At 37.8% G+C, this 14,194-nt stretch overlaps 1 protein-coding gene across 2 annotated transcripts in view; it reads right to left on the bottom strand.

The window, feature by feature from the left end:
* The window catches only part of PAFAH1B1 (platelet activating factor acetylhydrolase 1b regulatory subunit 1), a 38,536-nt gene that overhangs the window by 13,516 nt on the left and 10,826 nt on the right, over positions 1–14,194 (bottom strand). For both annotated transcript variants that reach the window (XM_087752002.1, XM_087752003.1), the window contains exons 2-4: positions 6,704–6,911; positions 4,135–4,219; positions 758–832 (exon numbers count right to left, since the gene is read on the bottom strand). In XM_087752002.1, the coding sequence (XP_087608128.1) occupies positions 758–832; positions 4,135–4,219; positions 6,704–6,735 (192 nt within the window). In that variant the 5' untranslated portion in view covers positions 6,736–6,911. The remainder of the gene's footprint in view (positions 1–757; positions 833–4,134; positions 4,220–6,703; positions 6,912–14,194) is intronic.

Here is a 14,194-nt window from a genome sequence, read left to right as displayed (position 1 = left end):
TCACACTTACTCAAATACTGTACAAATATGCTGGAGCTACTATGTTGACCAACTATTGAAGGAGGTTGTGTTAACAAAAAGAAATGCTACTAGTGCAATAATTTTTTTGTATCCCTGAGATGGCATTTAGTTAACCAACAGCAGAGAAACCAAAGGCATACTAAAATCCTAGATATATTAATCTTTACAATAGGTAGGTCTTTATTGTTAGCACACTGATTTTTTTTTTTTTTTAAAAAAGCTTTTAATACCCTCTCGACCCATTGAAGCATTACTAAAAAGAGTTTTGTACTGTCCACTTGCAGTAGCATCACTTGCTCTAATGCAGTGGAGTTAATGGTTTCTTCCCTTTAACGTAATGGCCAAAGACAACTGGCAGCACGGGTTTTTACCTTCCTTCTAAACCAGTTAAGCCTTCTGGAGACAGCTATTGACCACTCACAAACTGCCTTAAGGCACCTCTTTTATTCCCAGCTTCAGAAACTGCACATACAAGCCATAAACTGAAGTAAAGAAATTTTTATAAAGAAACCAAAAGGATGTCTCTGCTAGCACCGAGATAAACAAAACATTTTCTACAACATGGATTTAGCTATTTTCCCTACTCAAGTCCTCAAAATTCATCTTTGAGGCATCATTTTCCGAACCTTGCATTTGTCTGACAAGGAAATTGTAATGTAACATTCTGTTCAGTGATGAATGTTTGATTTCAGTCATAACTTTTTATACAAGTTAAATCCATCAGATCTCTACTTACCTTCTTTTGTAATCTTATAACAGATGTCCATTTTTTTTCCAGAAGTCCAGCATACTTCTTATCTAACTCTTCATTCTGAGGAGGAGAAGCATTTAAATAAATTAATAAATTCTAGTTCTAAAGCCTGTAAAAGTGTTTCTTCAAAGGCAACATGAACAGCTCATTTTAATACCATCTCTTGACCACAGAAAGAGGAATTAAAGCAAAAGATTATCATCAGTTTTACTGGTTAAACAGAATAATCACGCTTCAAATTTTAATACCTACAATTTACACCCACAGAAGAGAAAAAAAATTTTAAAATATAATTTTTAATTAAAAATACTGCAGCAGTACAGATTAATAATGCTAGATTCTGCAAATAAAATCCAAAAAGTAGGACTAAACTGTTACCTATGTTGTCTTCTGTCTTCATTACTTGAAAGCTTTTTAAGTGCTCTGTATATCTGAGAATGTGGTGCCATATTTTGTTACAGGATTCCCCCCATCCCTCCGCCCAACTAACTCTTATAAAAACAACAGCAGACAGCACGCATTGGCTGCAAAGACCAAGATTAGTTTCTCAAAGATAGCCTCCTTTTTCATATCCACCAACCAGAGCGTGCGGAACTAATGAACTCCTACCTTCAGAGTTCGGCCTGTGCTAGCACCATGACTTGTTAGCACAATGCACTTTTTCTCTCATGGAAGCACAGGCTGTTTGAAAGCGGCAGCCAGCTGTCCGAGTAGGATGACATATACTCCATCTCACTTGAAAACCAGTTAGCCCAAACTAATTCTGATTTTTTTTTTTTTTTTTAAACTTGATTATAGTTAACCTCAAATTACCACCATAATATTGCATTTTTTGGTGCTACCTTCTCAAAGACAAGCTTTAAGTACACTCTCCCTGCATCTTTACTTCAGTAACTGAAGCAGAAAGCAGACTACTATCCCTGCCCTACTGAACACCACCCCAGCTACTGGAGAAATCAACATTGATTTTACAACTCTAATGAAACTTTAATGAAGAATAATTTTCTTCCACTAAATATTTTTCTCCTTTGGGCTCTAAGGAATAGCTAAGGAGCAACAATGAACGGCTGATGTTATTGTAAAAGCCAGAGGATTACTCTTTTTTTTTTTTTCCTCCCACCTATTAACACAAGAGGAAGAAAAGCAACACAGAAAAACAAACATCAGAGGCACAGAAGAGTAACTAAATGCTGTACACTATTTCCATGTACAAAATGACAATCTTGTACTAGAATAATTCTAAATTAGATGGAGAATAACAAAAGCATGGGGAAAATAACAATGCCATGGCTTCCTCCATAAAAGCTCTGAGGACTGGCTACCTTGGTCAGAGACCAGACGTTAACCTGCTACTTCAGGGGCATTTGTAAAAGCTGGAGTTATCTGCAGGAATAATCAATACAAAAAATGAAATCCCTCTTTGCAGAACTACACTTGAATTCTTCCAATTTACTGAAATAATTTCTGCCTTTTTTTTTTTTTTTTGGTCATTTTAGTATAGTTCCATCCAATTCAGATCTTCTTGCAAGAAAGTCATGTGGAACTTTTAGCAACTGCATTTTTTATTTCCCCTTAGGACCATCTAGCCTATTTAGATTGCCTTTTTAACCTTTGGGAAGAGGAGACTTAATTAGGTTGATAGATAAGGCAGATAAGGGAACGGTATTAGGATTTTCAATTATAAGTATGGTATTCCAATTTGTCATTTCTACTTATTTATTAGATACTGGAAGCAGATTGGAGAAATGAAGTCAAACTTCAACCACACATTTTGGAAAAAGAACAATGCAAGATTTATAATAGAGAAAAGGCAAGGACTTGTCAAAAGTCAGCACATAGACATCTACTACTCAATCCATCTGTCTCCAGAGAAACAAACTCAGATGAAATGCGCACCTCCTATGCTGAGAAGTGTCAAGTTTAAAAATGATACCAAGAATCACCTGTTACAAAGGCAAATCAACAGAATTAAGTTGCAGGAAGTGACTGGTCGAAGTCACTAGCATCCGTACAGTCTAACAAAACAGAGCTGCTTAACAGAGCTGATCAACTTACATTAACTATCTATGCTTGCCCTCCTACTATACAGTTAACCAACTGGTATCCAACAGTTTCAGGCAATGATTTAACTACTGACCCAATTCCAATCACAAAACAGACTTCCACCATTCGCTCTGTATGATAAAGGAGAGGACAAAAGCAATCCTGTTTTGTCTTCCTGTTTCTTAAACATTACCACGTCAAGTCAGCCTCCAGAGCTGCATAGTCTTATACAGTTTCAAATCTGGTTACAAGAGAACAGTTTTTGGTTTTCTAATTTTGTATTGCAGAAAGTTTATGCTTTTATGCAGAATTCCGTGGTAAGAATAAGCGAAGTTAAGGAAATGAGTTACAGGGAAGGGAGGGGGGGATGGACACAACAGCAGGAAACAGAAATTAAATGTGTTAAGATTAGACACATTCTTTGGAATGTTAAGCACAGAATAGCTCAGGTTGGAAAGGACCTCTTCAGATCATGAAGTCCAAACTCTCACTCAAAGCAAGGGCAGCTGGAGCAGACTGCCCAGGACTGTGTCCAGCGAGGTTCTGAATATCTCCAGGGACAGAGACTCCACAACCTCTCTGGGCAACCTATTCCAGTGTTCAGTCACTCTCTCAGTAAAAAAAAAAAAAGTTTTATATTATATTCAGATGGAATTTCCTGAGCTTCAATTTCTGCCCACTGGCTCTTGTCCTGTCACAAGCAGCACCAAGAAGAGTCTTCACACCCTCCCATCAGATATTTCTAAACAACGATAAGACCCCACTAAGCCTCCTCTTCTCCAGGCTGAACAGTGCCAGCTCTCTCCGCCTCTCCCCACACAAGAGATGCTTTAGTCCTATATGGAGCTGCTGGAGTGAGTCCAGTGAAGGGACATATCTTTTTTTTTTTATACACCATCTTTTATCATCTTTCTTATACATTCACGTTGCCTTTTGTTAGCTTTGTTTTCTAGCACCTTTCATCTTGAAGTATCTAGGCCCTCTCAGGACTTGGATCCTTAAAAGGTCATTACAGGAAAAACTCAGCATTGTATAGATAAGTGGTAGCTAGACAAAAAAAAAAAAAAGATGAAAAACATGCTTAAGTCATGAGTTGAAGATAAAGACAAGAGTTTTGCTCATAAATCGCTAAGTCACCCAATGATTGTTTTTTAATTTTATGGCAAGGCAATAAGCTGCACGAGTTTATCACCTCCAGTTCCGAAACTGCATGAGCTAATAGGTAGATAATAGATATACGTGTTCCGAATGGATGCAAATGCCATAAAATTATGAACTCTTTACTTAAAATATAGATGAAGAATCTTGTTTGAACTCACCACATCTAACTCAGCTTCCTTTTTAAAAACCGAATATGCCTCTTCATAGCCATTAGAACGAAGGTAATCTGCTATTGCTCGATTTCTAAAAAACAAAGAACAATATCTTCAGCCACAATTCTGCATGATAGAAAAAAATGATTTTTTTAAAATTATTTTTAAAAAAACAAGATCAACATCTAAGTCTTCAATGCAGCACAACACCTAGGATTATTACGTTTGTTAAAAGCCCAAGCAAATTTTATAAATACATTTGGCAAACAGATTTTGCTTCAAGATGTCAACAGCAGGATATACATTTTATTTTAGGTTTGGTGAAGAGCTTTTTTTTTCTTTTAAGTTATCAAACATTGGAGTAGCATGAATATACCTATCAATCTGTACCATACATAAAACCCATAGCAGATACAAAAGCCACAACCACATCTACATATTAAAGTTGTGGCTTTATCTTTGAAGGAAAACTATTTTGGGTAGAACAGTTTAGGGTACAAAATTTTACTTCAGTTAAACTTCAATAAAATGCTCAGTTTAAGAGAACAAGTCTTGGCTTTGTTTTTCAGAATGATACAATAACTTTTAGTTAGATTACAGGAAACGATATTGCCTGTGACCAAAATGTACAGTGCTTCAAATTTTACATTAGTCTTCAAAATATTCCACACTTTGACACAAGACAATTACCAAATTAATCTGTCTTGAACCTCTCTCTCGAGATAGCATGCATCTGCTGTAGACCTACTCATAAAGTTTCAATATTATTCTAATACTTCAACAAGCAGCCAGCACCTTTTGTTTAAGGGAACAAGACTAAGGAAACCCTGCATTTTCAAATTTTATTTCAAATGGATAAATATCTTTACACACCAAAGAAAAGTTTGCTTAAGAGAAGTAAGCTCAATGTTCTAAACAGACTTAAAGGTAAAATTACCGTCAGTTACTTTAGCAGCCTCCAGAAGAAAGTCTAGCTTTGTTTTCTTATTATCACTTACTTTCTTGGGAAGGGATATGTGTGTGTATACATACATATATGGGGGGTGGGGGATAAGACAAGACATACACATACTAAAATATTTAAGTAAACTGATACACAGATACTTTTTAAAAACAAAAATCCAAAGGTCATCTACACAAGGCATTCAAGAGAAACTTAATACCCTTAGGTAGTTGAAGAAAGAAGCAATAATGACTTTTTGTTCTGAAAAGAATTTGCTTTTCACATGAAAATTCTTCCTGTGGCTTTCATCACATTATTCTTTCCTACCTTTTACACGTATTCAATCTCTCCTCGGACATTTAACTCTAAATATAACTCTGCATTCAAGCAGGAATTTCAAGTTTCTCCCCATAAACAACATATGCTAAAACAAAGTACTGCCTTCTCATCAGACCTCTAAAGTAAATCCTAAGTCTCTGGTCACTTCCCATTTCCATTCATAACAGTTCATTACTTCCATCTCCCCATTAACACACGTACTCTTTGAAGATTTTGCCAGAAAAAAACTTCAGAGAATTGCTAAAAAAAAAAATTGTAATCCTGAATGTGTTTAAACCCCAGAGCTTCTCCAAATCTAATGAATAAACATTTGTAAAAAATCAAAATTTGAAGATAGCTTCTACTCTACTTTAAGAGCAACTGTATCTAAGTATATGAAACAAAAATGTAAATCGCACACTATTTAATATAAAGGGGGTTGAATCATTCCTGGAAAAGTGAAGAAGCTGTATTAAAAAGAGAAATTAGAGACTTTACCATGGACAAGAGAGACACCAAATGCTAAATGATACTTAGCCCCTACTTTTAAAAGGAATAAAAAACCAAAACCAAACCACAAACTCTAAGTTTATGAACCTGGCTATCATGTGAGACATTGCCATCCTGACTGCTACCCACCACGTGCTCTATCATGATTTATTACAGAAGAGGAAGCAAACTAAGGCATGGAACTTGACAGCCTATTCCTAGCCTTAAAATCTGGAAAGAATTCTGTATCTGAAATGGAATTAAGGTGAGGGGGTTTGGGGGGGGGGGGGGGGTTGTGGGGTGGGTTTTTGCTGCCTTTTTTAAATTTAAATATACCCTTAATTTTAAATACAATTTAAGAAGTCAAAAAAAGATTGTAATCACAATGTAGCACATTCTGATCAGATCCTTATCTACATTCAGAAGTAAAATAACAAAAAAAGTGTCAGAATTTACTCAAGATAGAAGTAGAATTCACAAATCAGTTTGGAGCATATATTGCAGAGTGCTTGCTGCTTACTGTAACTCTTTCATAACCTTGTGACTGAAATCAAAACAAAACAGACGATAATAAATTATAGCAAACTTAAGAATCCATTTTTTATGCCACTAATAACTTTGAGATTATATTTTCACCATTTCACAATTCTATTATCAAATACCAGCAGTTGTATCAAAAATCAGAGTACAGAGATCTAAACCATACCACATGGTACCTGATCGGCATGTGAGCAGAGCCACACTGTAAAATCTATTTGGAAACAAAAGTTAATACTTAAAGTTTAATGAAAAGGTGACACAAACTTAAAAATAACCATTCCTTACAGTTCATCTCGTTGCCTTTGTGACAGCACCATTGTGGCTGGTCAGGTTAACGTGATTCAGCAGTGGCTGCCTCCTCAAGATCTCAAGTCCTAGGAATCCTGGATCCACAATTCAGTCTGCCACTGAGTGGCTTAAATCAAAAATATTTTTCCAGACGTGAAATCCAATAGGAAATCCGGAGGCATTCAACACAGAAGAGTCAATCCATCTAGAAGGTAGAGAAAGAGTCACCATTAATTTCCTTTAAATAAGCATTCAGTCACTCTGGACTAACATAACGATTTCTGCACTCAGATTGCAACACCACTCTGGACAGAACAAACTGACTAAAATCGTAAACGCAATTTTATTTTGCTAGTCTGGATTATGCCTTTATAGCACATCTCCAACCTGGACTGAGTAGCCTGGAGAGACTTGTACGCTTTCTTTATTCCTCATCTTCCCACCATCACTCCTCCGAGAAGCAGGGAGCTGAAGGAGACATCTTCAGTCACAGCCCAGTTCTAGTCTGTAGGCAACTCCACCATACTTTCTTGTAATGAAAAGAACGTGGGCCTACCGTAAGCACCCTACTTTTTGCACTCACTACTCCTATCAGAAAGCTACCCCCCAAAATCCTCTATCCTTATGCTAGATTTTTTATCTTCTGTAGATTTATCTCTTCATCAAACTAAACCCAGCAAGGTTCATTCAGTTAATTTGCAGCACACCCTAGAGATCAGCTAACACTCTCCTGTATCTTTCAAGCTTTGGGGGAGAGTTTAAGGAAAGAAGAGAACGTTCCAGGAAGGCACTATGGAAGATGCTACGGCACACTTCAGGCCATGACCAATGGCAGCAAGGCACGCTCAGTTTGTCACTGTAGCTCAGTCATGGCATCATATTAGGCTTTACCCAAAAAAACACTCTAGGATTTACCCAAACACCACCTTTAAAGACTACAGCTGTAACTCAGCACGTGAACTTTACAGGTAGATTATTACACAATTATATTAGACAAATTACTTTTCCTAGTCTAGTAACACTAGCTGAAGAAGTTCCGAAGAACTACATTCTAAGAGACAGTACTTGCCTTCTTTTCAGTCATGTGTTAACATGGTTTACCTACAGCTAATCTTTTATCTCACCCATATTTGGGGTACAGCAAGTTTTTAAACAGATCCTCAATCTTGTCAGAGTAGCACAATTACCATGGTGCAGAGTTGCCACAAGCCAGTTACTTCAGCTGGGTTCAGACAGTGGCTCGATCACTACACATCTGACAACACAAGCTCATTCAGAATGTAGGCAAAATTTGATGCATTCAAGATAGTGTTCAAGTCAGTCAGAATCGCGCCTTTCACAAATTACCTTTTTCCCCCCCCACACACTATTTAATATCTTCTTATGCAGTAACATGAACTTCGGTATTCTTAGCGTACAATCTACTTCAACTGGACAGTTTTAATCTTAGTCAAGACATCACCAAAATCACTTTAGCAGCACTGCCTTTTGATTTCAGCACTGCAGGTACTCTTCTGTAAGCAACGTGATTATGAAAAGTGCTGAAGTTAGCATTTCTCGCATACTTGACAAGAGTCTGTATATAACACATGATTTACTCAAGCTGTTAAGCAAGTTTGACCAACTGGCTTTTAGCAACGAGATAAACTGAACACAACAATACCCGAAGACTGAGGAAACAGTAGTTGGGTTTGTAAACTTTCTACCAACCACTTCAGGAAACACGTGTTCCCACTGACCCTCCCCTACTGTTTCTCCGCTAGACATACAGGTACGCAAGGTTCACTATAAAAGCTGGATAACAATTTTGGTAAGGAGCTTCTTTTAAACCAAAGCCTTTCTTATAAGAAAAAAATGAAAGAAAATACTAAGCTCGTATCATTAATGTCTACTTATCCATCGCAGGGGATCAGGAGCTTGTTTCTAAACCTATCTAGGCTCTGCTGTCTGCTTCAAAATAAGCTTAAGCTGCAAGTTGCTTGTATTTCACTCTGCTGGTGGATTTTCCACGTCAAATGCTGTACACCATAATACTGCTCTGCAAGCTGTTTAGGACAGGAGCACTCTAAACAGGCAAGACATTATTTAATTAGTTTGACCTCTTCCCTAATAGCTATTTCAGAAACAATTCCGTTGAAAACTGATAGTGCAGGCTGCACCCTTTCAGAGAACAGAAACAAACATTTCACTTATTCTTGTCGCATACCTCGCTTTCTGACAGGTAACAAGACGACTGGCTTTCAATAGATGCCTCTTGTTCACTACACAGTAGGAGTATCACATACAAATTAATGGAGATTTAGTTAATATAAAAAGAATAATCTATTGAAATGATCAGAAGAAGTGCCCTCTAGAGGGCAATGCTGCTATAAATTTAAGTACTGAAAAATAGAGGCTTATAATGGCTGAATCTCTGCAGTTCAGTATGAACATAGCAACGCCTTCAGTAGCAATAAACATTGTGGAGAAGAACAAAATAAGGCACTTCTTTATACACAGAAGCACTGTTTGAAGCACTGAATAGCAGAACACAATGCGATAAACTTCCAAAATCTGCTTGTAGTACTACCATGGTAAAAAACACGGTATTAAAACCAGAAGGTGGTTTTTATATTATGAACTACCACTAAGCAGTGAATGCCTTGTAAATCCAGCATCAGTGCAGTAACTCCAGTAAAAATCATACTCCAGTATTTTGTCAATTTTGTGACTGCGTCTAGGAGATGCAACCATAGCGCTGGCCTAAAAATAACAGCAAGCGTGTTTATAAGGTGATCCTTGACATGTCATCTAGTTAGAAAGGCATTTTTCCCTCCCTCAAATGTAAAGTAACCCCAAACTTCTCCTCCTGTATCCCCAACACTTAGCAACACCTGGCTTGCTCCATCGCTCTAACTCTGAACTGTTATTCAGAAACAGATCTTAGTACTAAATAAATTTCAAGAGCTACAGGGCAAAGCAGCTGTTTCTGCTATTAGCAAATTACAGCTGATCCACAATAAGTTACCAATCAACTGATCTACAGTATCTCGCTTCTCTGAAAGAAGTGTCTGTTCCAAGCACCCTTCTCAGTATTCCTGACTTTTTAACTAGAAAGGCACCTGAATATAAGGCAAAGTATTTTTAGGGCAACTTCCTTCATATACATCCTTTAACAAAAGACAAAACAAAACAAAAAGAATGAAAACAAACAAAAAAACCAACCACAAACAAACAAAAACTCCACCCAAGCAAAAATGTCCAAAACCAAAAAGCCAAAAGGACCCAACTTTAATTATACACCTGTGCCACTTTTAGAAGCAACAGAGAATGGATGAATACTGTCCATGTGCATTGCCTTTTCTTTAGCTGGAGAAGGCTTTGTGACACATAAAACTCAGCGGAGCAAGACTAACCAGTCCTCCTCCACGGCCTATCAAGGTTTGTAGTCACCACTGCATTACACACACACCTGCAAACCACCTCAGTAATGAGAGGAAGCAAGCGTTCAAAGAGAACCCTTGGGAAAAAAAAAACCAAACCCAACACCTGCTTATTACATCTTGCCTGAAATCGGTCATTTCGAATATCAGCAGCTTAGTGTGAATAAGGTGGTGTCAAGACACAGCTAGATCTTTTTTGAAAGGAAAGTTGTCTTCATGTGGAAATTTTAAGTTGTTCTGTGTCAAGTACAGAAAAAAAAAAGACGGAACCTAAATAGAGCCATCCACGGAGCAACAGCCACTAATTAAATGTAAACCAGGATGTGCCTTTTATTAATAGCCCCACTTACACTGCAGAAAGTTTCTGTTTCTAACTTAGGACCTATTTGATTCCATATCAATAGCCCGCCCATACAGAAGCCCTGAGTGGCAAACCTCTGCACGTGTACAATCTCGCAACAAAGTGGGCTACAAGTGTTTTCAGCAAGATCAGCTGTCTTTATAAGCATTTTAAAACTGGGAGCTAGACCTGGCCGAACACGTAACACTGGAACGGGTATGACACATCAGATGTTTGCCTCTGACTCCTCCCGGCAGTACGGTATCTGCTCACTTTTCTACAGTGTGCAAGTACCTGGTGGGAGAACCAGAGACATCACCCACCGCAGCTTAGGCAGGCTACTCCTTTATGAAACAACACAAACCATTTGAAAACCGTATGTAACGTTCTCCTCAGCTCCATTAACAGTAGCATATCCTCAACAGACAACTCCATCTCATCTCAACTGCTAACTTCTCTACTTAGCTAAAGATTAGCTTTTATACTTGGGGCTGGAAGAAACGTCTGAGCAATAAGGATAAAAGATCTAATTCAATCCTTAAGTGCTGTAGGACTGGAGCGGCATACTAAAGCATTATCTTTTACAAATAAATAAAAAGACAGCCAAGAATCATTGCAAGCCAGATTTTTTTTCCCCTACAAAAGCTTCTAAAGCATACAGAACTATTGATAAAGACCAACAAATTGGGCAGAAAAACCTGAAAAGCAGAAGCAGCCTTCCCTGTAAGGGAAGGTGGAAACAGCACGGTATGGGTTCTTCTTTCTCATTTAAAAACAAAAAAAAAAAAACAACCAAAAAAAAGGAAGACCCTCTGTCTCCTCATATCTAAGAGTCGCCTCCCACCTTCCTAAACTGGGATTCAGAGATTCCTTAGCTTCACCACATACAGCCTTGTGCTGGAGCCAGCTGTGCTCGCCACAAGACTCACCCACACTGCAGTGAGGACACATTTATTCCTATTGAAATCGCTTTGAGGCTCAGCGATTGTGCCTGGCATGCACTTAAAGATGGTCCCACCCTGATGGTGACTAAATACATACCTTTCACAACTGGTGAGTGCCAAGGCACCCAGCTGAGTCGAACCTCACACTTGCAGTGGACATCACAGATCTGATATTGTGTCGGAACCACCCTCTTCCTGAGGGTGACTAAGACAGCTGAACAATTCAAAAGACAGTTTCTTCTTCCTGACTTTAAACAGTAGGTGCTTATACCGATGTCTATCAGTATGGTTCAAGTGTTTCCTAGATTACTGGAGAACTTCACAATAACTTAACGAGAGGCCTGCTAACCATTCATGATGCACAAATAGAAAAATGAAACAGGCTCAGCTGTATTTGCTAGCTCTTTAAGACAGCTATAGTAGTAGGTATATAGTATATAGTAGGTATTCAAAGCACAATAGCTAAACAGATACAGTCAAAGCAATGAGGTAGGAAAAAAACCCTCACTTTCGGGCAAGAGATAACCAGAATTCCCCTCAGTTCATGATACGTCATGCCAATAAATGATAAGCCTTGGCTCGTAGGTATTTCTATGATGGTGTTCATACTTGCTTCAGGAGACATTTAAATATTGTAAGTATTCTCCAAATAAAATTGAGAAACAGATTATGGAATCAAATGAACCCTTCAGCATCTTAGTCTAAACCTGCCAAAAATACCTGTTCATTTACCTAAACTAGCATCAAGCAAGAGCAAAGTTACTGGAATTAAAAGTCCTAAAACTGCCCATTCTGTACACATAAAAATAATCAAATTTACCCTGTAAATTCCTACAGAGTTCATTACATTTTTGCTTCTCAGAGTACACTGGATGCTAAACAGTGCTAAAATTTGGTTTGAATACACATAGCTGGTAAAGACACTGTGCCCTGAATTTGACATTTAGCTTTTATCTATTTCAAGCTGATCATCTACTTTGCAAAGCTACAATGAGACTAAACAGAAATTTTCAAACGCACCTGAAGACAGAAGTTATTAAAATCAAAACCAGCCTGCTTTCTTAGTTTTAACTACTAAAACAGTGTTTCTGGACTTAATCCTTGACTTATTGATTACTGCTGCTAATTACTGCATAGATACCCATAGATACCACGGCTCATCCAAATAGTTTAGAGCAGGATGAAAGTTTTGTTGTTTTTTTCTGTTTCACCCACTTCTGTTTTACTACTGTTATGACTTTGTTTAGCAATTGTAATAATTCACTGCTACAGCTTTAATCGGAAGGTTTTATCTGTATGTGGCAGGCTACCCTTCAACTCTTTCAAAGTAACACATATAGCGTACCGTGACAAAATTGAAGCCATAAATACAGAGGTCAAAGAAACCATTAGGTACTAGTTATTAACTCATGATATAAATTATACCTTCAATAAGATGCTACATTGGTCCCTGCAAGGTATTAGTTCAGTCAGGGATTCAACATCCCAGAAAGAATGAGGGCTTTTGTCCTTTAAACTGCCTTATGGGAATCACGCCATAGGAAGGAGCTGCACTTGGTGCTTACCAGCTGCCAGCACACAACCACAAGCTTAATAATTTTTCCACTAATGTTGCCATCAACAGGGTGTTTCACATTAAGTTCTTATGAAGCCCTTCTAAATCCAAGCATTTTCATCAATGTATCCTGAGATACCAAACTGTGCCACTGCAACCAACTTTATCTTCCTCAGTATTTTATCAACAAGATCAGTTCAAGGTTCTCCATTGTCTTTCCTTTACTCCTCTCGAGTGTGTCAAAAATACCGCTTATGGATCATCACCATAAACAAATCACCAAAGTGACTCAGCTGACTAACAATACCCATTTCTGCTCTTCAGAAAAAGTTATAGTAAAAAAATCACTCCCAATTGAGATATGATCCATCTAAATTGCAGTTAGCAAGTTAAATGATTATATAGTTTATTAGAAACAACATATACCCCAGTAAACATAAAATACATAAATGGGAAATAACGTTTGTCAAACTCATCTTTCATTCTGGACGTCTGCTTGCTTTGCTAGACTCAGTTGCGCGTGCCTCTAGCATGAGCAAGACCCAATCTAACATGCATGCGTTAGGATCAGTGCTCTCCTTTCACTGTGAGTGACTATGCTACACACAAAACCATCTGTATCAATGCCTTGTTGACTGACAGTGCTCTGCTACCATAGCAATAGGGTTTAAGAAAATCTACACAAATATCTAGTAGTAACACGCAGACAGAGAGCGGAAAGCTATTCCAAGTTCATGCTGAACCAGTATTCCTGCAGACATTTGCAGGTTCTAACCAGATTTTTAAAGTCACCTCAATAAAGCTGCAAAGAGTAATGTAGAGAAAGACCTATTACATTATAAGGCCTTTAAAAGTTTCAGAAGTTCAATTTTACAGGCTTCTTCCACAGCCTAAGTTACTTGGATTACTTAAGCCAGGGCTCCCGTCATCAAGAAAATCCTCATCAGCACCATGATGAAAGATGGTCTCATCCACTGAACTCCCAGGCTCAAAATCTTTATCATTCTGGTAACTTAAGTCCTCAAGCCTACAGAAACATTTGCTTACTAGCTACTACAAAAAAGTCAATCAGCCTTAATACGTTCTTAAGTACTTTTCCTATCTCCCATAATTCCGACAAGCACATTCATCCCTCCTATATTTTATATCTTCTCTCAACTTTTGAATTTTTATGAGTTAAACCAAGAAAATCCGTTTCTACATCATTCCCTGGTTCCCAACATCAGC

Source organism: Nipponia nippon, unplaced genomic scaffold (assembly GCF_047370975.1).
Source record: "Nipponia nippon isolate SJK-2023a ecotype South Korea unplaced genomic scaffold, ASM4737097v1 scaffold_15, whole genome shotgun sequence".
In the NCBI taxonomy this organism is placed as follows: domain Eukaryota; kingdom Metazoa; phylum Chordata; class Aves; order Pelecaniformes; family Threskiornithidae; genus Nipponia; species Nipponia nippon.
The sequence above is the reverse complement of the archived record's forward strand: the minus strand, read 5'-3'. Positions and strand labels throughout refer to the sequence as shown.